Source organism: Mastigoproctus giganteus, chromosome 8 (genome assembly GCF_048544385.1).
Source record: "Mastigoproctus giganteus isolate SK-2022 chromosome 8, ASM4854438v1, whole genome shotgun sequence".
NCBI lineage: Eukaryota > Metazoa > Arthropoda > Arachnida > Uropygi > Thelyphonidae > Mastigoproctus > Mastigoproctus giganteus.
The window spans coordinates 188277807-188300277 of NC_143582.1; the positions used below are offsets into that span (position 1 = coordinate 188277807).

The following is a 22471-nucleotide window of genomic DNA, read 5'->3' on the forward strand; positions in this document are numbered from 1 at the left end:
ATAGTTACTGCGACTCTTTCTTGCGTGCATTTAATCAGTAGATTACAAAACCACAAGTGGGGGAGGAATCTCGTTGGCCTGTTATTACTGTTTCATCAGGCAATTTGTACCACGAGGCGGAAGCTACGGGAATTTTGCAACTTGCCAGCCAGAAAATTAATAACAGGAAGTGGCGTTCTTGTAGATGGTATAACAGGAAATGACGTTATCGGATTTGCTGAAGGGCACAGTTGTATTCAATACCTACCAGTGCGGGGGAACTGCTCTAAAAACCAGAAACCAACAAAGAAAAAGAAGGGGTAAAAAAAAACTGCCTCAATCTGTCCATTATTTTGTAAATCGCTAGCGTGGTTTGGCCACTTTTTTTTGCAGGTTGGGGGACCCCGATGCAAGCGGCCATTTTAATAGGCAAGTTCTTTTCCCACTGGCTAACAGTCTTCGGCTATTATCCAACCTGTCAACAAAAGATCGGGGGATCAGTAACCTTGGGGATGGACTCCATAATCAGCAGGCAGGTTTACACAGGTGTGGTCAGGCGTAGCGTTCAAACTCCCTTCCGTTGGCGACCCAGGTACAAATGCATGTGTGCTTGACACCGAAGTGGTTCCTAGTGCGTAATCGGTTACAGACGAAGGACGATGATTACTAGCCCCCCCCCTCCTCCCCAGATGCATCCGTTAACCCTTGGTTAAACACCAGCCACACGCTCTACAAGGATAAACAATGAACTTCCTATGGATGAAGGATCTTCACTCCATTGTTGTGTACTCCTATCGTATATCTTAGATGCCAAGGTTGTCTTGTTTTACCTTTCACTCCAACACCGATACACTTGAACTCTGCTATTGTATGCTACTAAATATAGAATGAGGATTACAGGACTTAGACCCAGGAAGAAACATTTCTCGTCAGGAGGGAACATTAACTGCATAAACTGAGGAAAATAATATAATCAGTGGTAGATTAGGCTTACTAGCAGGAGGACAGAAATTACCTCTTCAGGTAAAAGACATTGCCTTCTTCCCCTCAGCATCATTACGACGAACAGGTAGATGCTTTAAAATGGCCAATCTAACATAATTATCTTTCTAAAAGAATTTATTTGCAAAATGGAACTTATACCCGATTCCTTTTTTGAAAAGGAGTGACTTAAAGTGAAAAATAAGATTTCGAAATGAAGATAGTCGGTCAACGATTTATTTCTTTATACGAGTGAACCAAAACTTTTGACAAACTTGGTGGTTGTTTGCGAATATTTATATAAACTAATTGGAGAGGATTATTATTTAATGTATGTGTAGGAAGTGTTCCAAACAGTTCTAAGTACTTATTAAATCATCTGGACGGTTTATGAATAGTGTGTGGGCAGTCTTTTTCTTTAGGGGTTTGCAAGTGACAAATTACTCTTCCCGACTCGCTGTGCGGGAGGCATGATGGTGACCGAGGTTAATAAATCCAACCTTAGTGATGCATTAAATTGGGAAAAGACAGTCCTATCATCACCCTCATCATCGTTTGCAGATGGGGAATGATTGGGAACGGAGTTACCACAGATTTTGTGTGTCCCTTAAACCCTTAGTGTTCGCTGTCCGAATGTAGTCCTATGTGCAGAAATGATACTTTAATATCTTTTAAAAAACAAAACAAAACGTACATCTTTTAAAGCAGACAAAAACACTGCTGCACTTAACCTATGAATCCTTCATAATCTTCATCTATTTCATTTAATTATTCGTGTAGCCCTTCTTTAAAATTGCATAAGATTTTCCAAACTTACATAATGTAAATCTATGTAAGAATATTTCTTTAATGTCTTAAAAGAATCTTGTTAATTTTCTTTGTGCCTTTCCCAGCAGTTCTACATCCTTCCTAAAACGTAATTTCTAGACCTATGCAATACCCCACGTAGCTTAATCATTGCTTTATACGATGGAATAATCACCTCTTTGTCTCTACTGGCAAAGTTCCTGTATATCATTGAGAGAACCCCATGAGCTCTCCTAGCGAACTGCGTGCACTGCTGAGAAAGCGCGTTGTCAGATGGATTCTATAATTATCTCTAAAGGGGTGAAGTATATAACAGGTGTGGATGAATGAATGAGCCACGTGGACTTCTTAATTTCCATCATAAAAGGACCAATATAAATTTGGTTCTTAAGAACAGAACCGAGTTAATTTGACTTCTCTTTAATTGGAAAGAACAGGCGAAGCTTCAGGAGGCGGGATTCAAAAGTGATTATTTGAAAAAGAGGGATAATCCAATCGGCAGACCCCATAATAATCTTGGGCAGACTATTTTTAAGGGGAGAATTTTATTACTAACAGCCAATTTTTCATATGCTCGTTAAAGTTGTGCCTTAATGATCGTGGCTATGTGTGTGTGGGTGTGGGCATGTATGTGGGAAGTAGGCGCAAATTGCAAGCCGGAAGAGATGGCAATTTGCTTCAGTGATCAGTATAGCTCTGTAGAAATCCCAGATATTGTTCACAGTATAAATTCATTTCCATTGCTCTTTATATACTGCTCTTGTAATGGTATGAGAGCATGTTGTATCTGAATATATTGATCAAGTTGGTGTCCCGTCAGCGACAGTCTGTTCACTTCAGTAACATTGTCAGTTGTCCAATACCATTACATTGTAACCCTTGTTTGGACCTGTTTTAAGTGATTTGACTACTTAGCAATGAATATTTATGCCTACTCTGCATCATAAGAGTTCCGTGAAGGGCCTTACCTGCATTAACGTGAAGATTAGCGTCGATAGTTTAACTTGGCCAGCACAGAGATCTGATAACTGAAAGCCTAATGGAGGTGCCAAACTTCCATGAATGAGTTAGCTGTATGTTTGAGATGCGCTAAGATTTGGTATCTACTTACAATAATATTATTTAGGGTGTATCCCTCATGATTTCGGCGGTTATTAAAGCCCATTGTAGCTGCCCCAGTTTTAGTCAGTTTGTGTCTCAGTAATGCTGGAGAACAGTGTATAAGTTAATAATAATATACTATATTGATCTTCCAGAAAGTCCGCTGGATAGATAGATATCAAGTGGGTTAACCATTAAATATCCTTCGAGTGTCGGGAGCGGTAGCAACGTACCATTATGAATTTTAAACGAAAAATATCATCTGAAACAAATAATTTAACAAAGCTTTAAAGAGACATTAATCTACCAATTAGATGACTGAACTAAGGAGCAGTCTTTCTAATAATCTATTTTAATACAAGGTGGAAAAATCTTGGCGAGGAGTGTGACAATTTATTATGAATCAAAATATTTGCCAATGGATGTTTAGTACTTTCAAAAAGTGTAGCAGCTAATTTTATCAATGTTGTGTCAAGAAACGCATATCTATTGACTCAGAAAAAGTAGAATATTAAGAAAACTCTAAAACTTTTTGTTTCTGGGGACAAAGTCGTAAACGCAATTTCCCTAAAGACATTTTATTTCTCATACATATTATAGGATATAAAGAGAACTGCTTATTAAAAGGACGGAGTCACGAGTCATGTCCCTATCATAGTGGTTGTGGTTAATCTTCTTGAACATTTTAAGTAGCCAGCACAAACTAAAGCTCTCGTGGGTACCACAGTTGGAAGAATCTTTCCTCCTCACACTGGGTGGAAAAGATTCGAGTTCCTTTGATGGGAGGAATTTTTATGGGCCTTTTCACAACGTGGCCAAGTTAGTCGGTCTCAGGAGAAGGTAGCATGAACTCGGGTTTTTCATCCAGCGAACAAAAAATCGATACATCGGAACATGAGCCTTAGTCGGTAATGCTCCTAAAAACCCAACTGAAACGAAAATATAACTTGCGCTGTAATGGTAAATACCAGTTGGCAATATTACAAAGCGTAAGAGCTCCACCAGGATCGGGTGAAATTATTATTTTCACTGCACGAAAGACTCATTCATGAGAAAATCTATCACACAATCCAGCTGTATGCTTAATACGAGTAGACCTAGCACATATTAACGATTACTTGCCCTCCACACACACTTTCCTCTTATATCCAGCTACTGTTAAATATTTCGGTTCCCAAAGGATGCTCTCAAAGAAAGTATTATGAGTTTATTGCGTGTCTGTGCTCGCCTGCTTACCACACGCCCCTTACCTTATAGTAGTAGCCAGTCTAATGAAGGATAACAATGGCACGAGAGAGACTGACTTAAGCCTGATATCCATCTACGTGCTTCAAATAAGGCTACGAGTCTTGTCAACCGTTTTGTACACCAAAAATCGAAACACCCGTCAATATTGGAATATACAGAGCAGACCACCATTGATTATCGTTAATACGAAACCCTTTACACCCTCTTAGCGATGATCCACTCCACTCCCGAGTCGCCGAACCATCATTTCCGATCTGTAGCCGTAGTAGTGAACGCTATCAGTGGCAAGCCACACTACATTATCTTTTTTACACGCGTGTAAAATATGCAAGCGTGAAAAATGACTGCAGTAATCGCTTGAACACACTTAATTCCGTTATAAAAGCCGTTCAGATATCGCGAGATTTTCTTACAGAACTTAAAACAGAAATCGTCTGCTTCTAACGTTTAGTATTAGAAGAAATATACACTTACTATTTGAAATGGACACTTCGTCTGCTGTCTTTTTTTTTCTTTTTTTTTTATATGGAAATTAGTTCGTTTGGTAATTCGTTCAAATCCATGCGTTTAAAATTCCCAGATGAGACCGAGCAACTCCAAAAATATCGGCTTGGAAGTCAATTTAAAGGCGAACACTGGAATGGAAGCATTTCAAGGCCTTGACTGGAAAGGACAGCTACACTGCAGACATGTTGTAGTACCGCACCGCATAGGCTTCGTACGGTGTTTCTGATATCACTGCCACGCAGATGTTCGTGCTGTTACCGGTTGCCATAGTAACTGACGTCAGATGATGGCGCTCTTTCGATACAGCGAAATGGACTCCAGCACGCTTGCATGCTTAGATCTGCGCTTGGTACTTGGTTAAAAAAAACCAAAAGAAAAAAAAAAAGCATGTACCAACAATGGAGAGAAAACACGTGAAGTCATTGTCACGAGGGACAGTCTATTTCAAATGAAGGGAGTGATGAGCATGGTTGGTCAATGGTGGTAGTTACTGGCTTCACGCTTTTGATGACGTATCACTTCATTGGGTTGTTTGTCTGTGCATGCGTGACCGAAGGATTGCTGCTTTCTTTTTCTCCTCTTCGTGGTTTAGTAGAATTATCTTAAATCTTCTAGAATTTTATTTATTAAGGATTCTAATAATAAAAGCCATAGTCTATTGCGACCTTCCTTGAAGGAAAATGTTGGGATTTTCCTACTGGCAGCCACTGTGTCATATAAAAGCGCCACAGTGACTAGACGAGAGAGAGGCTGGAATTGTAATGATCTTGGATCAATTGAAAGTGCAGAAAAATCGAATTTCCTACGAGGTACTTAAAAACTACGCAATATGAGCTTGCAGAACAGGGGTTGGCTCAATTGAATTGTCATTTGGTGTTCTAAATATCAAGCGAGTTCTTGACAGAGTTATTTATCTTTCCTTTTTCCCTCCCCACCACCTTTACATTTTCCCCTGGTCTAATTCAATTAGATCCTGGAGCGCTCTACGTTTTCCAAACTCGTCGAAGCGTGCAGAACGTGCATAATTGGACAGCGCCCCCTGTTTGTTACCAACGAACGATGCGCATGAACACATACGAATTATTTTCAATTTTCCTAACCCCATTAAAGGTTTGTACTTGTGCGAAATTCCCTTAAAGTGATCGTTGCGTATTAAGTTTTAATTTAATTGTGGAGTTTGTTATTGTAAAGTAATTGAAGCAGTTATTTGGGATCAATAAATCGATGTTAATGAGAGGAAGAAATATCCGAAACTGATAGTATTAAAATCATTCGGATATTGATCGTAAAATACTTCTAAAGAATGCATATATCGATCCAATTACAGCACCATTGAATATATCCCTTCTGATTTAATTAATTTGTTTAGTTATACCTTTTTATTATTAATAATAACACGACTTGATCTTTATTAAAGAAGATTATATACAGATGAATTAGAAGCAAAGTATAATAAACAGATTCCATGAAAGACATAACAGAAAGTTGTTAATGAACAACTTAGGTTTTATCATTCATTAGTAATTAATTATCTCTTTAAATTTAAGGTCCAAATAACTAATACATGGTTAACAATATAATCGGTATGTTTTAAATCATACTCGAGTACTCTTGGAAGTAGAATAGAATTGATTTATCTTTTTTGTGGCGCATGGGCAACTAAGGCCATGATGCGCAAGTCCACGTACTATAGGAAATTAACCTATGCACTAGTAATATTAAATAGGTGGGTTTAATATTTTCTAGAGAGCTAGATGAGCAAGTTATTGCAAAGCATTTAAGTTCGTAGTAAATCACTGAAACATCGTTTTGGTTACATCTCGTATTGTAAATGCCTTCACAACGAGTTGTCGTGATATTGCACTACTTTGAATAACGCTTCCCCAGTCGAGAAGACTAATGTTACTTATTCTCGGCGGATAATCACCCAGAGGGTAGTTCCGAAGCTTAATTGACTTCTAATTGGTGGGTGGCCCGGTACCCCGGTGATACAATGAGTGACAACCCACCTATGAAGTATAATTCCACAGTATGACAGATTTTAGTCTTTACTATCGCACACTGTCTGGCATCTCTCATATTGTGGAGTTATAGTTCATAACTGGGTTGTGAAAAAAATGTCACATGACGCCATTATGGCGTATGATCTCTCCAGCGGCTAAATGGGCCTGACCGCGGTGAAAGATGCTCGATATAAGGTTGTCTATAAGACTCTGTGGCAACAAATCATTCTTTCACCAACGCAGATAGTACGCTCATCAAGCGACCGAGGAGTTGGCTGTCTGCGTGCAATGCAGCGGCAAAAGGCGTCCCACACATGTCCGATGAGATTTAAGTGTGTGATCATGCTGGCCACGGCAGTCGTTGGATATCTTCAGTTTCAAGATTGAATTCAGTGGCGTTTTCTTCAATGAAAAAAAAAAAAAAACTGGTCCCACCGCACCCCTTAAAGTCGCACATAGGGTTCATGGATCTATTCTTGGTATCTCTGCGCTGTTACGGTACCCCCTATTAATGTGAAGAGGGTTGCTGTCATTTATCATTATTCCGCCCCACACGAGAACAGTCTCCACTCCAAGTGTCCCTTTCTCTGATGTTGGAGGAATGGTACCGCATTCCTCGTTGTCTCCAGATGAAATAATGTCTACGTTCTGTTTGTAGGCTAAAATGGGACACTTGACTCAAGAGAACTGAACTCCATTTGTCCTGGCTCCAAGTCACATTTCCATGGCACCAGTTTCGACGAGCTGTGGTCGTTTGGAGTTAATTGGATGCAAACCACTGGCTTCCTTGCATAGAGTCCACTTGAATTGAGCCTCTTTAACACAGTCCGGTTGGAAATATTTTCTCCTATGGCCGCATCAACCTCAAGAGACAGTTGATGACAGGACATCGTAGGTTCCGTCTTACGGTTAAAGCCAGATAGCGATCTGTTCTGGTTTACGTAGCCCTCGGGCGACCTTGGTCAGCTCTTGTAATGGTTCCAGTCTCCTGAAATTGCTTCCATAGTACCGAGACAACACTGCACATTAAGCCAAAGTGCCGCCTGCGATTGCCCGGCTTTAAGTCGTCTAAACGCCCGCCACCTCAACGTTCATCTAAACAACGATGGCATGCCATCCTGTGTACTGCAGATGTGGTTATCCCACTGAGCAAGCCAAAAGACCGGAATGAAGTGCTTTTTTTTTTTTTTTTTTTTTGGCATGAATAATTTGGATAATGTGTGGCTATGTAAGGTTGTAGATCAATTTCTTTTGGAAACTCTAAATTTGTATTCCAGAATGCCTTTTAAATCAAATATTCTTCTTCAGCGCCCTTCTCACACCAAAATATTCACGAAAAGCATCTTGTTCTGTGAATTCTGTCGAACAGTGTAGGTTAAAGGTCGCAAGATCAAAGCGCAAGACAGTACTGAGATGAGAATCTTAGTAAGAAAGAAACAAAAGCTTAACGGATAAAAAGGCTAATGCGCCTTTTGAAAGAAGCGCTCAATATTGGCTTGATATTCCTGTACACTAAAATAGTGTAATTTATTGTTTATATTTATTTTGTTGTTGTAATTATTAATTTTTCTACTTTATGGGATTATTATTAATGTTTTATTATCTTTATGGGTTTTTTGTGCTGGTACCAGGTACTTGGGGTGGTTTTGATGTCCGGTTACTAGTATCGGTCGAGGAACTCTCGGACTATCGTACAGATGTTTAGAATTGCAGCTTCTTGGAGTTCCTTGTAAGTGGTCTCAGAGGCCTATTGCTGCTTAGTTCTTGTGTAGGTTCGCTGGTATTATACAAGTGGTTGACACAGTGTTCGCGTTGAACATTGCCACATTTCTTTGTCTTAGGTCTGTGTACTTCCTGATATTTTCCTCATAGGTTTTCTGGAGGTAGCTGGTGTTGGGCACCGCTATGTCGATCAGGTAGATAACCCTCATCGACAAGAAGGAATTGGTTATGTTTGGTTTGTTATGCAGGATCGTCTTATCCATTATTATGGAAGGATCTCAGTACAGCCTGTGGGTTGTGGTTTCCAGTTATGGCCCTGGGGTTCGTACTTGTAATATCGTTCTTGATCAACTGGAATTTCTTCGATAATTTCTGATGTATTGTCCATGCGAACTGGATGTATCTATGAATGTGCTGCGTCTGGGCGATCACTCCCTGCATTTCGGTGTGATATATTGGATTGTTTCTAGATCCAGGTGGCATCGTCATTTGTTACTTCGGAGTCCTTGCTGATGTGGCTCCTGGTGTTAATTACCTGATCTTGGTTCGCCATGAATCCTTCGGTCTTGGGGAAGAGTCTTCCAGTCGTGAGCTATACATTGGAAGCCATATTATCTATTTAATCTTGATAGAAGTCATTGTAGTGCTTGCTGTGTGGTTCCTTCTTTCGCTTATCTTTCTGTTCTTGCTTCCTCTGTCTGTGTGAGTGGGGTCTCCCTGTTAAGGTTGAATGTTGTGCGCCGTTTCTGCTGTGTTTTCCTGAAACTAATCTTGCAGGTTCTTAATTGGCTTCTCTTGTTCATTGATATCAGTTAGTCTCCTCCTTCTTTATGGGCTATGGTCAGTCTCTCGATGGCTGACTTCGGGTGGTAATGGCAGCCCTTCGTCATCATTATCCTGACCCATCTCATAATTTTCTGCAGATCTGTGTTGGTCCAGTCTACGATCCCGAAGGGGTACGTTAGTATTTACTGGAACTGCGTAAGTCTTTATGGCTGTGACGATGTTCCCGCCATTCAGCTTTGATTTTAGCAGGCTTCTCAGTCTCTGATGGTATTTCTCAATGATTCTTGTGTTGTAACTGTCGAGCCCGCATCATCCCAGATATTTGTAGGTATCTCCCTCTGTCATAGCTTAAATCTCTTCACCGGTTTTCAGCTGATAGTTTTGGCCAACTAATTTTCCTGTTGTAATCTATGAATCTTGCTGTTTCTCCAGGCTAAATTGCGTGCTGATGTCAGTGCTGAACTCTTCGGTGATCCGGAGTTGCTGTTGCAATTGGTTCTCGGTTGCTGCATAGTTTGTTGCCATCCATATACATCACGTGACAGTGGGTGTACAGGTTCTTCCTCCTTTCTTTTAGATTATTTACTGTTGTTGTGCATGGTTGACAGTGGGTTCAAAACAGAACAGTGAGTTTAAGCAATCGCTCTGGAAGATTGCTCTACTTATTTCGCTATGGTTGCTTCTAGGAAGTGTTGGGTTGACTTTGTAGACCCTCAGTGTCTCTAACAGCCAGCTATAGATGCGGTGCTTTTTTGCCGTTTTTATCCATAACTCTGTCAATGGTCAATTGCTCCTTGTATCTTTTGCTTTTCTGCTGCTTGTCCATAATGTTCTGGCTCTCCTCGTGGTCTGATATATTCTTGGTTATGCATCTAGTCAGGATCTTGTACATTGTTGGCAGACAAGTGATCAGTCTCTACTCGGCTGGGTTTGTGGTGTCTTTCTCCTTAGCCTTCAAATAAGTGATTCATTTAGTCAGATTCTCTAGAATTGTGTTGTCAGGGTGCCCTGTCATCTGGGTGAACTGCTCCACTATGCGCCTATGTGTGCAGCTGAACTTCTTGTACCAGTAGTTGTGGATGTTTTGTCTTTGGGGTTAGTCAGTTCCGGGACATCTTGATCGACTGTTGTACGTCTTCTTCCTTTTGAATCTCCCATTCTGTCATCTCTTGTATGTCCTTGGTTTTCTTTTATCCTAGGTCTATTCAGGGATCACGGCCGTTATGGCCAACTTCTCTGCTCCCCAGGTTTCCCCACAACTCCGCAAGTGCCTTGTGATCGTGGTGTCTGTTGCCTTCCCTTTCCCCTTGTCTGATTTTTTTGTAGAAGTCTATCTGGTTGTTAATTTTCCTCTGGGCACTCTCCCTGTATTGGCGAAGTTTCTTGTTGAGTGCCAAGAGGTTCTGCTTAAGTGTCAAGGTATTCTCCAATCCTATAATTAAAGGTCTCATGTTTGTTGTGGTTGTTGTCTTTGGAGAGTCTCGTAGGGAACTTGAAGAACGTGCGAACGAAACCTTGGGAGACCTTGATGGTTGGTGTAGTGTACACAAACTACAGATTTCTATTGACAAAACTAAACAAATGCTTTTGAAAGGTTATTTGAACCTGAATAGACCCCCCCCCCCTGTTAAAATTAATAATCAATCCATTAAAATTGTAAGAACGTATAAATATCTTGGAATAACGATGGACGATAGATTTTAGTTTTGTAGACCACGCAAAAAATATGCTGAACAAAAGTCTTAACTGGAAAAATCATTAAAATAACTAAATGTCTGGGGAATTAAACCCACTACTTTAAAGTTATACTAAGAGTGTATTTTTATACCAATAATTTGTTATGCTGCAGGTGCATGGGGTTATCGTGTTAATAACTGTTTAGTCTTGAAGTACTTGACTCAAGCACAACGTTTTCTTTCTTCTTGCAATCGCAAGAAATTGCAGAACAGTGTCAACAATGGCACTCCAAGTACTGAGTGGAAAACTTCCCATTCAATATGAAATTATTTACCACTACTTACAATATTATCGTCGGAAAGCTCTGCTGCAAGGGTGAGCAACTATTCAATTAATTTAGACATACCAACTAAGGATGATAATTGTAGAATTAGAAGAGTTTGTTAATAGTTGGCAATTAACTTGGTCCAATGCAGAAGTTGGTAAAGTTACTTTTAGTTACCTTCCTAACATATTAGAATTCATATTAGAATAATTAATATGTTAGAATCCTAACATATTAATTCCAGGTCTGAATGTATCTTTTCTTCTAACAGGACATGGCAGCTTGAACTCCAAATTGTTCACTCTGGGGTTGGCTGCCTCTCCATTGTGTAAGTGTGGTGCTCCTGAGACCATGGAGCATTTAATATTTAACTGCTATCTCTATACAGACTTAAGAAATAATCTACAGCTTCTTACAGAAGTGTACAATGAAGATGACCTACCATGTTTAGTCAATGATAAAGAAAATTTCCTAGCTTTTTTGTAATTTTGCAGATAAATTGTTTGCACGTAGGAAGAGACTAATTTGGAGTTGATCTGTAAAGAGTGATGCCAAGTAATCCAGAGTTTGTGTTTAAGGACAAGAACTATTATGCTTTTTTGCCCATTTAAATGTTTTCTGTAAATAAGTCCTTAGTTTTCTTTTCTTAAGTAAATATGTTGATTCCACGATGGTAATGATGTTGTGTTTTGTAGATTATTTGTCATAAATATAAAATTGGATTTAGTAGAATTAACAGAGAGGTTATCTGTTGGTTGTGTTAGTGGATTTTGAGCAGTGTGGTTTCTGTCAAAATGTGACTTGTAAAGACTATCACGATATTAATAGCGATTTTGTGTACAGAGGAAAAGTTGGCCGTGCATGTTGTAAATATGAAATTGAATTGTAAAACGCTGACAGGGTGCTACCTATGTTTGTACATGTATAGCGCCTCGCCATTTGCCTTCCGAGTTTAATGGTGAAATCTGGTAGTGTCGGATCAGATAATCATAGCACCAGCAATAAAAAAAGGTGCCCCCTGGTGGCTGCAAAGTCGCCAGTGCAGGCACTCAACATAACAAGACACATACTTACACACCTACATACATACACTTGCCGGCCTTCACCTTTTCAGATGCTACAGCGGCATATAGGGGGAACCCTGGAGACCGCAATTGAAACAAACACACCTTGAACTTGTGGTTGTTGTCTTTCTTGAGGATGGTATTCGCTTTTTTTTTTACCAACTTCTATTTTACAGTTGGTATTGAGTCAGTTGACCTATCTTCACTCTTAACTCATCTATCTTCTACTGCAGCCTTCTTCCAGGGTAGTTGCTCCTTGTCTTTGCGTTTCTGTTGGTGCCTGGTTTCTGTTCCGTTCATCCTGGTGGCTGCTACAGGGGCACAGTGAATGGTTGTGTACATGTCTAGTATTACTTCATTGTTGAGGTAATCCGGTGATTGAGGTGGTCTGTTACTTCCTACAGGATTCTATTGGAGTTCTGTTTCGGTATGGTGAGTTTTTGTGGGGTCCATGCCCTCGAAATCTGCCAGGGCAACACTGCACAACCCAACCAAATGGAAGTTGGTTGGGTTGTTGATTGGATTGGTGTGGTGTTGCTCTTCAGTTGCAGTAGCGATACGAGGGACAGCGTCTAAATTAGTGTAAAGCTCAGAAAACATTTTTTTTCATACCCTGTAGATCTTATCCTTCTAAAGCATGTCTTGTATCCCTATCCATACTACCAACATCTTCGTCATCCCCTGGCTGCCTGCTGCAATCTGTTCTCTCCTCGCCGCGATGCTGAACTTCTACAATCCAAAGATGTGTTCCTTCAGTTACAAACCTTTGCTGACAAGTATTTTTCTAGACGGCTTGCAGTACTGATGTCTTCTGTTCCCCGGCCTGAAAGTAGCTCACCTCTGCCAGCTGTGACGTCCTCCACTGCAACTTAGAATCGCCACTGTTTCACAATGAATACCAGTATAACATAATCTAACTCTATCCTTTTAATTCTTTCTTGATTTTTCTACTTGTCTTCGTGCTGATACTGGTATGTTTGTTTTTGGCACTGGGATTCATATGGCGTCTGTCTTCATCACAGTGTACCATGGCGGAGTTTGCCAAAGCACCATAAAAACATGAACCAACCAATCTTTTTTGTTTGTTTGTTTTCAAAATGCTCCCACCAGTCAACTTACATTGTGGCGAGTCCCTTGTACAGTGTACGATAACCACACCGTCAATACCATCACTGAATTTACCTTTACTTCTTCAAGCGAAGAAGACATTTTAAAAAACTTATTCCCTCTGGTGGCAGTTACAGAAATTACATTTCTCGAAGGGATTAAAAAGAAATTCAGTTTATCTTTCGTTTTGTACCAGAGAATATGCAGATTTCGTAGAATCTACCAAAAGCATAATCAAAGCATAGTTATTTCATAAACATTCGAAAGTATTTTCTTCTCTTTGAATTGCTCTGTACATAATATGTATTGAAATAACACATCTACAGCAAGAGAAAATTAATATACAAGTAGTATAATATAAACAGTTAATTCGCAGACAGCTCCATTGTATTTTTAATCAATGTTATCATGGTTATCGTTCTATCAAAGAGTTTATACACTGAGGTGAACAAAATCTGCGTTGTTTTAGGAACTAAAATTACTCCGAAACGTTAGTAGAAAGGTTTTTCTGAACCATTTTTTTTATTCCTTTGTCCAAAGCGTTCGTTATAATTCAAAAAGCAATTAACGGTGGTAGTGTGGCACTCAGGATGAATATCACGTGCTACTGGATGTGTCCTTCGGATTGTTAATACGGTTAACGATGGCAGTTTCAATTAGCATCCTGCACTGACACCTACGTCAGTTATAAATTTACTATTCGGTCGTCCTTGGCTGTGAGTGGCTGGCTAAAACTGTTCCACAGATCTCTGCTATTAGCGATGCCTTTATTATATCTCGATACTTGTTTATTTTCCACTTCGTTTACTCCATTTAAAAATTTCCAGCGACAGTTCTCGTTTCCGATCGAAGCTGAGGTCAATAGACGGACAATCGAATTCGATGCGGATGACTCGTTTTAGAAATGGCAAAGACCTAAACGCTTTCCATGCAGCTGTCTTCAGAAAGTGTCAGCTTTTTTTTAAACGCAACTTTATAACACCTTCTCTGGAGAATAAAATAGAGAAATTGTTGGTTTCCCACATCCAAAGCTGCGATTTCCACTTATCCTTGTAGAATGTATTCGTTTTTTCCACTGTCCAATGCGTCCAAATTAATGTAGAGCCCAGAAAACAATTTTTCGTACTCTTTAGGTCTCATCCTTCTAAAGCGCATGACTCGTCACGTGAGCACTGGTTTGAGTGTTGCGTGTTTGGCATAAACAGTAGCGATTATCTTAAAGGGGGGAAAAATCCCTGCTGCATATTATATGGTAGGGAGTATCGGTGTCATTTTTGATGATGCAAAACCAGGAAACTGAAAAAGCCGGAAGAAGTATTCGTGAGCTGAAGATCACGTACTAAACACTTCTGGAAACAATAAGACTCTTTCATTTTATGTCCTGAAGATAATAAGAGAACTGGCTTGATGCAGTTCACGTAGCTATCCTTGAGTAAAACGAATTCCTGGAATGTTTCGCTTTTATAAATCATTAATACATTTTTTACTTCGTGACTGGCCAGTACCAGAACTAACTAAAACTACCTGTCACAGTACACGCTATTTTAATCTGTGTTCAAGGAATTTTGGCCCCCCCCTCCCCCGATTCATACTTGATAGATTCCTGGTGTTTGCTGGGTTCATATCACGAAACTTCATAATCGAATTTATCCCCGAGTATGAAGAAAATGTTAAATCATTCCGACAGAAAATTGTTTTACGAAATAATGCTTTTGAAATGCGTCGGCTATTAGGAATAAGTCTAATTATATATAAAACGTACACTTGTGTCCAAAAGTTAAGCTCAAAATCATATATAAACAGTAACTTGAACGAATTAAAATGCAGGCGGCCAACAGACTAATGGAAGTTTTGTAACTGTTGGTATTAATAAAGAGTGGCTGAGTTAGTCGCTCTCAGGTGAAGGTTGCATGGTTTTTCAGTTCCCAAACAGAAAACTGACCAAAGGATACACAATTAGACATAATATATTGATACTTCGTACCTTTTTTAGTTGCTTCGGCACTTTTTGTTACTGGAATTGTATTTTATTACTATAATTGTATTTTTGTAATTCATCTTGAATTTGTATTTCGTTTTTCTTAATTAAAATAATTTAAAATTATGTATATATAAATATTACAGTAAATAACATAAAACTGTTTGACAATTTTTTCATTATACACTATTTTAATAATCCTAAAACTCGTGGAAAGCTTAAAAAAAAAAAAAAAAAAATTGCCCTCGTGTACCTCAGACGTTTTATTTAGTCGGCCATTTATGAAGTTGTCCACCCCTAGATGACAGCCTATAATAGTGTTGCTTTTCATGTCGCTAGATGGCGCGTCATTCCAGATTTCTAGAACGTTTTTCACATTTTCTAAAACATATTGTGTCCCTTAAGGTTACTATAAATAGCCAGGCTGTTCACGTGGAGAGGTGTGCTAGTAGAATAAATGTTTCCCAGATAACTTTAGAGTTTACTAAAGATTTGTGGCAATGTGGATTTAATTACAAAGATATATTAATTAAAAAAAGAATATTTGGGAAACTATATTGGTGTCTGACTCCTGAAGTGTTTAATATCAACAAAACATCTACACTTGTAAGGTTAAATATACCACAAAACGATGAAACTCATCACTTTGTATAAGAATAGTTTATTTTTGAATTCGCATGCTTGTAATAGTTATCAGTGACAGAATAAACGCTGAACTTCTAACAACGGTTAACAATTTCAAAAATAATAAAATTAATTTCATATTTCGTGCTTTTCCAACTATACATTTGATGCATAATAACTTTCCTTTAACAGCATTTTGAGCTTCATCAGTCAAATAACGCAGTTAATACAATTGTGAATCCTTTTGTAAAGTGGCATTAAGTGTTCTTTAAGGAATAATTACTGGCAGGACTTTTACGCCATTTGTCTACAGGACGCACAAAGTGTTTTACTCTAGCATATACTTGTTTTTTTAATTTAATGGTTATACTTTTTCTAATACTACTATGTACATAAATGTGCGTTAAGCTTGTGCTAGCTTCTTTACAAGAGTCTTAGGAGTTTTATGACATGGACGGATTCATTAGAAAAGTCCACCCAATGAGCAAAGCTGTAATCTGAAATCATAACTTGCCATTTTTTTACAACCATGGCAGTTTTTGGTTTGTAATTATGTTTTAAGCGAAATACATATTCGCTTAAATAGCTTTTCGTTAAATTTTACAAAAAAAGGAGAGCCAAATGTTTACTGCGCTGTTATACGTTCTTGATCTACACAAAAACAGAATTTTTTCAGCCTGGTGTCATCAATACACTCCGATTGGTTTCCATATTTGTTGATCCTGCTGACATCATCGAGTACTGTGTATCTTTGTTCTCTATAACGAACCGTGCCTTCAAATAATCCATTTCCTGGTATGGCCTTCGCTGTTACGAGGTAATCTACGTGGACATCCTGGTTTTTTACCTTTTCTGCCCTTCCAATTTTATCAAGATGCGTCAACAACTCTTCTTGTGGCTTTTCTTGATACGCATTCTGTACAAGGACCAGAGAGAGATTGGCACATTTTTCTGAGTAAGCTGACAACCATTGATTCACTTTTTCCACCATGACTTCGGCTGCCTTGGTCACACGTTTGTTTTTTATTGAAACCATATTTCTAGAGTGACAGGTACACCAATGCGGAAAAATACCAGCATCGGCACACGTTCTAGCAGCAGGTATTTTATTCAGCAAACTGATTCCCCTGATTCCTTCACTACTGTCAGAACTCTTGCCAGTTCCATTTACCAGGTGCAGCAGCGTAGCATGAATATCAAAGGGCGTTGTTAGTCTACGTTGATTTATTTTAAGATTGTGATGGAATTTGGGATACTTCTCCAGAAACCATGGAGGTGGCACCAGAAAAACGAATGGCATGCGTTCTTCGACTTTGCCAATGTAAGTCTGACGGATTTGTCCAAAACGAATTCCATGATCACTGAAAAATACTAGGAAACTTCGATTCAAAACACCCGACTCGTGCAAATCCTGGAGTAACTCAAAAGATGGTTTATCTGCATATCCAGCATTATTTAATACATCATGGGTGAGTCTAGCTACGAAATCGAAAGCAAAGTAAGGTCTTTGGCCCATCGTCTTCACAAACGTACGAAGATAGTCAAATAGGACCTCCATCTCCAGGCGATCCCGAATGCAATGAGATTTGCTTTTGTCCCAAAGTTTGGATCTCTCTACGGCCACTGAGAATGGTCTTAAGAAATAATCAGTGGGAACACCTTTAAAGCCCCTTCGAATATAGTCGAAGGTCGCAATGTTTGGTGCGTCTTCTGCAAGTAGGGTTCGGTAGCCATAATTGGAATAAAGATTCCAAATAAAATCCAGATCATCAAAAAAATTATTTTTATCACCAGGTGTATCTTCATTCCAGTAATGTTCTCCATATCTTCCAGTGAGTATAGGAACTATATTGGGGAATGTGTTATCGCCCACTTTGTTATAACCATGCAGTTCTATAGCTGAAAGAGTATCTTTCAAGTACCTCTTGGTGTGGTTGAAATGACGAAGAAAATTCAGTTTCGAAACAGAATCAATGCCAACCAAGATAATGTTGAGGTCCTCCAGTAGTTCAGGTCTTTCTCTTTGCTGCTGAAGCTTTTCGCAACGATCTTCTACTTGTGGTTTTAATGGTACCAAGGCCAGAAAGTTTTCCATCAAGTGCATGTTTCCCGATTCACAGTTAATGTGAAGGAATTCATCATCGAGTGGTTGATCAAAAACCAATAATTTCTTTGTACCTATGATAAAGTGGTCATCGGGTTTCCAATGAGTTTTTGGGCCCCTGCTAATAGACTGATAATAACATTTTATCCGCTCCACGTCGAAGATATTGTAATGGATTGATAACAAGTCGTCATCTAGCGATATTGTTGCATTAGGTTTTATTTTCAGAAAAGATGGCTTTCGGGAACATTCGTACTGATAGTCTACTGAGGAATAGAAGCCTTTTATTGAAGGATCAAAAGGGTCGAAGCCAGGTATCCGACATCCAGGAGTATAGATGAGGAATCCTGTTTTAAGTGATGCCGGTTGTACTGGTAGAGGACCAGGAGTGATATTCTTACAGTACATATAAAAAGCATAAAGAAAGATTAGCCATACAAACAGTAACAAAATGCGATATGATCTTTTACATATTTGAGGTTGTTGTTTAGATTGGGTCATCCTCAGCGAATTAAATGTGAGGTTTCAATATGTAATGGCAGGTTGGTAGACATCTTCATGTGGAAATTTCGTTCTCACAGAAACAAAATGTGCACGTGCACTTTTTGGGACATTGATGGCCATTGTGATTTTTATCAAATTGCGACATCAACATAAAGCATATTAACGAGTTTCTTAATCACAGTGGACATGTTAGAGTACACACTTCATGTGTCTTCTATGATTGGCCACGGCAGGCTTGTCAGTCACCAGTATTCATATTTAACCTCCTAATATTGTGTAGCACATAGTAAGAGGTATTCCCTTCATATCTGAAAGAAACGAGATATATCCAGTGAGCAGATATGGTTGGATAAGTAGAGAGAACATGAGAAGAAATATATTCAAAAAAGTTGTTAAGATATTTTTACTGCAAAGAACTCTGTTGAATTTAAGTAATTTCTAAAATGTTTCTTTCTAAAATTTTAATTGACTTTCCATAACATTTAAACACGCATTATTTTTTCTTTTTTTCTCTCTCTCATTTCGAAAGTTTTTATTATCACGGGGACTTTGTAGTTTCTACAGGAGAGTACAGTACAATAAAATTACACTGCGAATAACTTTGATAACTTAATGTAACACTATAAAAATGGACATCAAATAAAAGTTAGCACCAAAAAAAAATTCTGACAATAACAAAGATTATATAATTGACTTAAATCTTTGAACACAATATGAATACTGAAAGAGAAAATATTAGATTTATTACTAAAATATTGTAATGACTGGTTCTTTAGAGCAAATGTAATTCAAATAAACTTCTCAAGGACACGAATTCGATTTATTTTCTACTGTTGACATAATCAATTTTTAAAAGGATCGCCAAAAAAAATTCCCATCTTTTTCTCGATCAAAATTATTAAAAAAGAAAAACTATTCAAAATCCTGAAGCAGACGGGATGAAAATCAACCATACAGTGTTTTCCATCCCGCAAAACATTTCGCTTTTCATCCCATTTCTTATACACGGGAATTAAGCCTTAGACAGCTAACCATTTCGGTTGGTAATTGCTCTTCTGCTATCTATAGGCATGTTTCTAAACACTGTCTGGAGACAAACTACTGACCAGAGGCACACATTGAAATGAAACCTATTATAGACTTGCTATAGATTTTATTGAACTAGATTCGGTGTAGCTGACCGACATTAAATGCCCGCGTGAGTAGCACAGTTAGTAGGATCGGGTATCGGGTGGAAAAGACCCGAGTTAGTTTCCTCGATGACAGGAGTAATTTATGGGCCTTTTTCACAACGTGACCCAGTTAGTCGGTCTCAGGTGACGGTAGAATAGTTTTTCGTCTAGCAAACTTTAGAATACGCGCAATTTGCTGACAATATGCAAAAGCAAACCTTTTTTAACTTTGTGTCATCAATACAATGAGACTGATTTCCGTATTGATTTATTCTGCTGACGTCATCAAGAACGTTGTATGTTGCTTGAAGATGGCGGATAGTACCTTCGAATAATCCACCTCCTGGCATTGTTCTTACGGTTATGAGATAATCAAAATAAACATCTTCGTTTTCATCCAGCAGTCCTCCCTGCGGCTTCTGCAGGTAAGCATTTTGGACAAGGTTCAACGACAGATTGGCACACTTCTCTGAATGAGGAATTAGCCACTGATTCAATGTTTCCACTAGGACTTTGGCTGCCTCGGTGACATTCCCGTCATTTGTTGACACAACTGTATGAGAATGACACGTACACCAATGCGAAGGAATTCCAGCCTCTGAACAAGTTCTATCGCCCGATATTTCATTAAACAGACTATTGCCCTTAAAATATTTAAAGTTCTCAGAGTTTTTGCTCGCGCCAGTGACCAGGTGGAGAAGAGTAGCATGGATATCAAATGGAGTTGTCAAACGATGCTGATTTTTTAAAAGGTTATGATGGAAGTTAGAGTATTTGTGCAGAAACCACTGTGGTAACACAAGGAAAATGAATGGCATACGTTCTTCCACCTTACCAATGTAAGTCTGTAGAATATTTCCAAAACGAATGCCATGGTCACTTAAAAACACCAGCAAACTGCGATTTAAAACATTAGACTCGTATAAATCTTTAAGTAACTCAAAAGATGGTTTGTCTGCATATCCAGCATTGTTTAATTCATCATGAGTGAGTCGGGTAAGATAGACGAATGCAAAGAATGGTCTAAGATCCATTGTGTCTACAAAAGTTTTCAGATAATTGAAAAATACTTTTACTTCCATGAGGTCACGGATACAATAATCTTCACTGTTTTTCTGCACTTTTGACTTCTCTACAGCTACGGAAAAATGTCTGAAAAAGTAGTCAGTGGGAGGATTTTTAAATCCCCTACGAAAATAATCAAAGGTAGCGACATTAGGATGGTCTTCTGCTAGAAGAGTTCTATACCCAATCCTGGAATAATGATTCCAGATGAAATCCAAATTGTCAAAAAACTTATCCTTATGATAAGTTTCTGAATACCTTCCCGTGAGTAATGGGACTATATTGGGATAGGTATTATCGTCAAGTTTGTTATACCCGTGTAATTCTATAGCCGAAAGCGTATCCTGTAAATACCTTTTTGTGTTGTTAAAATGGCGGAGAAAATTGAGTTTTGAAACCGAGTCGATGCCAATCAGGATAATATTAAGCTTTTCCATCAGTTTCGAATTTTGATGATGACGTTGAAGCCTGTGGCATCGCTCTTCTACTTCTGGTTTCAATGGTACCACGGCTATGTAATTTTCCAACAGGAGTTTTTTCCCACTGGAACACGTAATATAAAGATATTCATCCGTGAGTGGTTGATCAAAGATTAGTCGTTTGATTTCACCTATACTGTAATGATCATCAGGCTTCCAGAACAGCTCATTGGTTTTTCGAATAATGGGTTGGTAATGACATACCACCTGATGGGGATCGAATATACCGTAATGAATTGTAAGCAGCCATTCGTCTATCGAGATTGTTGCATTCGGTTTGATTATCAGGAAAGAAGGTTTATCTGCACAGTTATACGAATAATTAACGGGGAAATAGAAATTCTTTACGGATGGATCGAACGGGTCAAACTTGGGAATACGACACCCTCTGGTTTGTACCAGAAATTCTCTTTCCAATGACTGTGGATGTGAGGTTATTCGTTGAAATGGAACCGCCCTGTAATACAGAAAACAAGAGTATGTTAAGGACAAAAGTACAAGTATGGGTAAAAGTAGCGTATATTGGCGTTTCTTACAGGTAATGGTGGTACAGACATTTTGCCTCTTTATTGGCTGCGTCATGTTGTATTAGCAGACCAAGACAGAAAATGTGGTGTTTGCTCCTAGTTATAAATCAGGCCGGGATGATTTTCACTGTCCATGGTCCTTAAAAATATTTGCGGTGAGCCTTCACTTCATGATGGACGTTAGATGATAGTCCTTGACATTTCTTCAAAAGATTTCTATTTGGTTTACATTATTGAATAGAAATTATTTTCGAGGTATTCTGCGTTTTTATGATTTTTCTTTGTTTATCCTTCTAGTGAGGTGAAATTTAATTTTTGGAACTTGTTTTCTCTTCACATTTGAACATGGTCTTCATTTCCAAATCCCGATGAAGACAATCCTCTATTATCTGAAAACAATAAGTAAAATGTAATCAGATTTATTATCAATCAAAAACAAACTTATCTTAAATATATTACAACATTTACTCAATGGTAATAATCCAGCTCTTAGCTGGTATTGATATCAATATATTCTAATGGCCTCGAAGAGGGAACAGGTAAAATAATCCATTCGGCTTACCCTAAAAAAAAATTACCACTAATATTATTAAAGACTGCTAACATCTAAAAAGGCTTGCCACCAGCCAAGAACGTCTAGGTACTGCAATCAGCTGGCAAGATCCTAGACAACGTCTTTGACATCGTGGAGGATTAATCCCTGTTAAACTT

At 38.6% G+C, this 22471-nt stretch overlaps 4 protein-coding genes across 4 annotated transcripts in view; 1 reads left to right on the forward strand and 3 right to left on the reverse strand.

Moving 5' to 3' along the window:
• Nucleotides 1-4812, reverse strand: part of LOC150082081 (tripartite motif-containing protein 2-like) — a 70793-nt gene extending 65981 nt beyond the window's left edge. The window contains exon 1 of the mRNA XM_090379093.1: nt 4591-4812. The gene's annotated coding sequence lies outside the window, so the exon portion shown is untranslated. The remainder of the gene's footprint in view (nt 1-4590) is intronic.
• LOC150082082 (uncharacterized) overlaps nt 1-22471 on the forward strand; it is a 106784-nt gene that overhangs the window by 41087 nt on the left and 43226 nt on the right. The gene's annotated exons all lie outside the window — the stretch shown is intronic.
• On the reverse strand, nt 16535-21895 carry LOC150082083 (uncharacterized). The gene is made up of 2 exons (XM_090379387.1): nt 21770-21895; nt 16535-18825 (listed from the first exon to the last, which is right to left on the reverse strand). The coding sequence occupies exon 2, from the start codon at nt 18512-18514 to the stop codon at nt 16535-16537; it is 1980 nt and encodes a 659-aa protein (XP_090235513.1). The 5' UTR covers nt 18515-18825; nt 21770-21895.
• On the reverse strand, nt 19841-21815 carry LOC150082084 (uncharacterized). Its single transcript, XM_090379388.1, has one exon. It carries the CDS (start codon nt 21813-21815, stop codon nt 19857-19859), a length of 1959 nt encoding a protein of 652 aa, XP_090235514.1. The 3' UTR covers nt 19841-19856.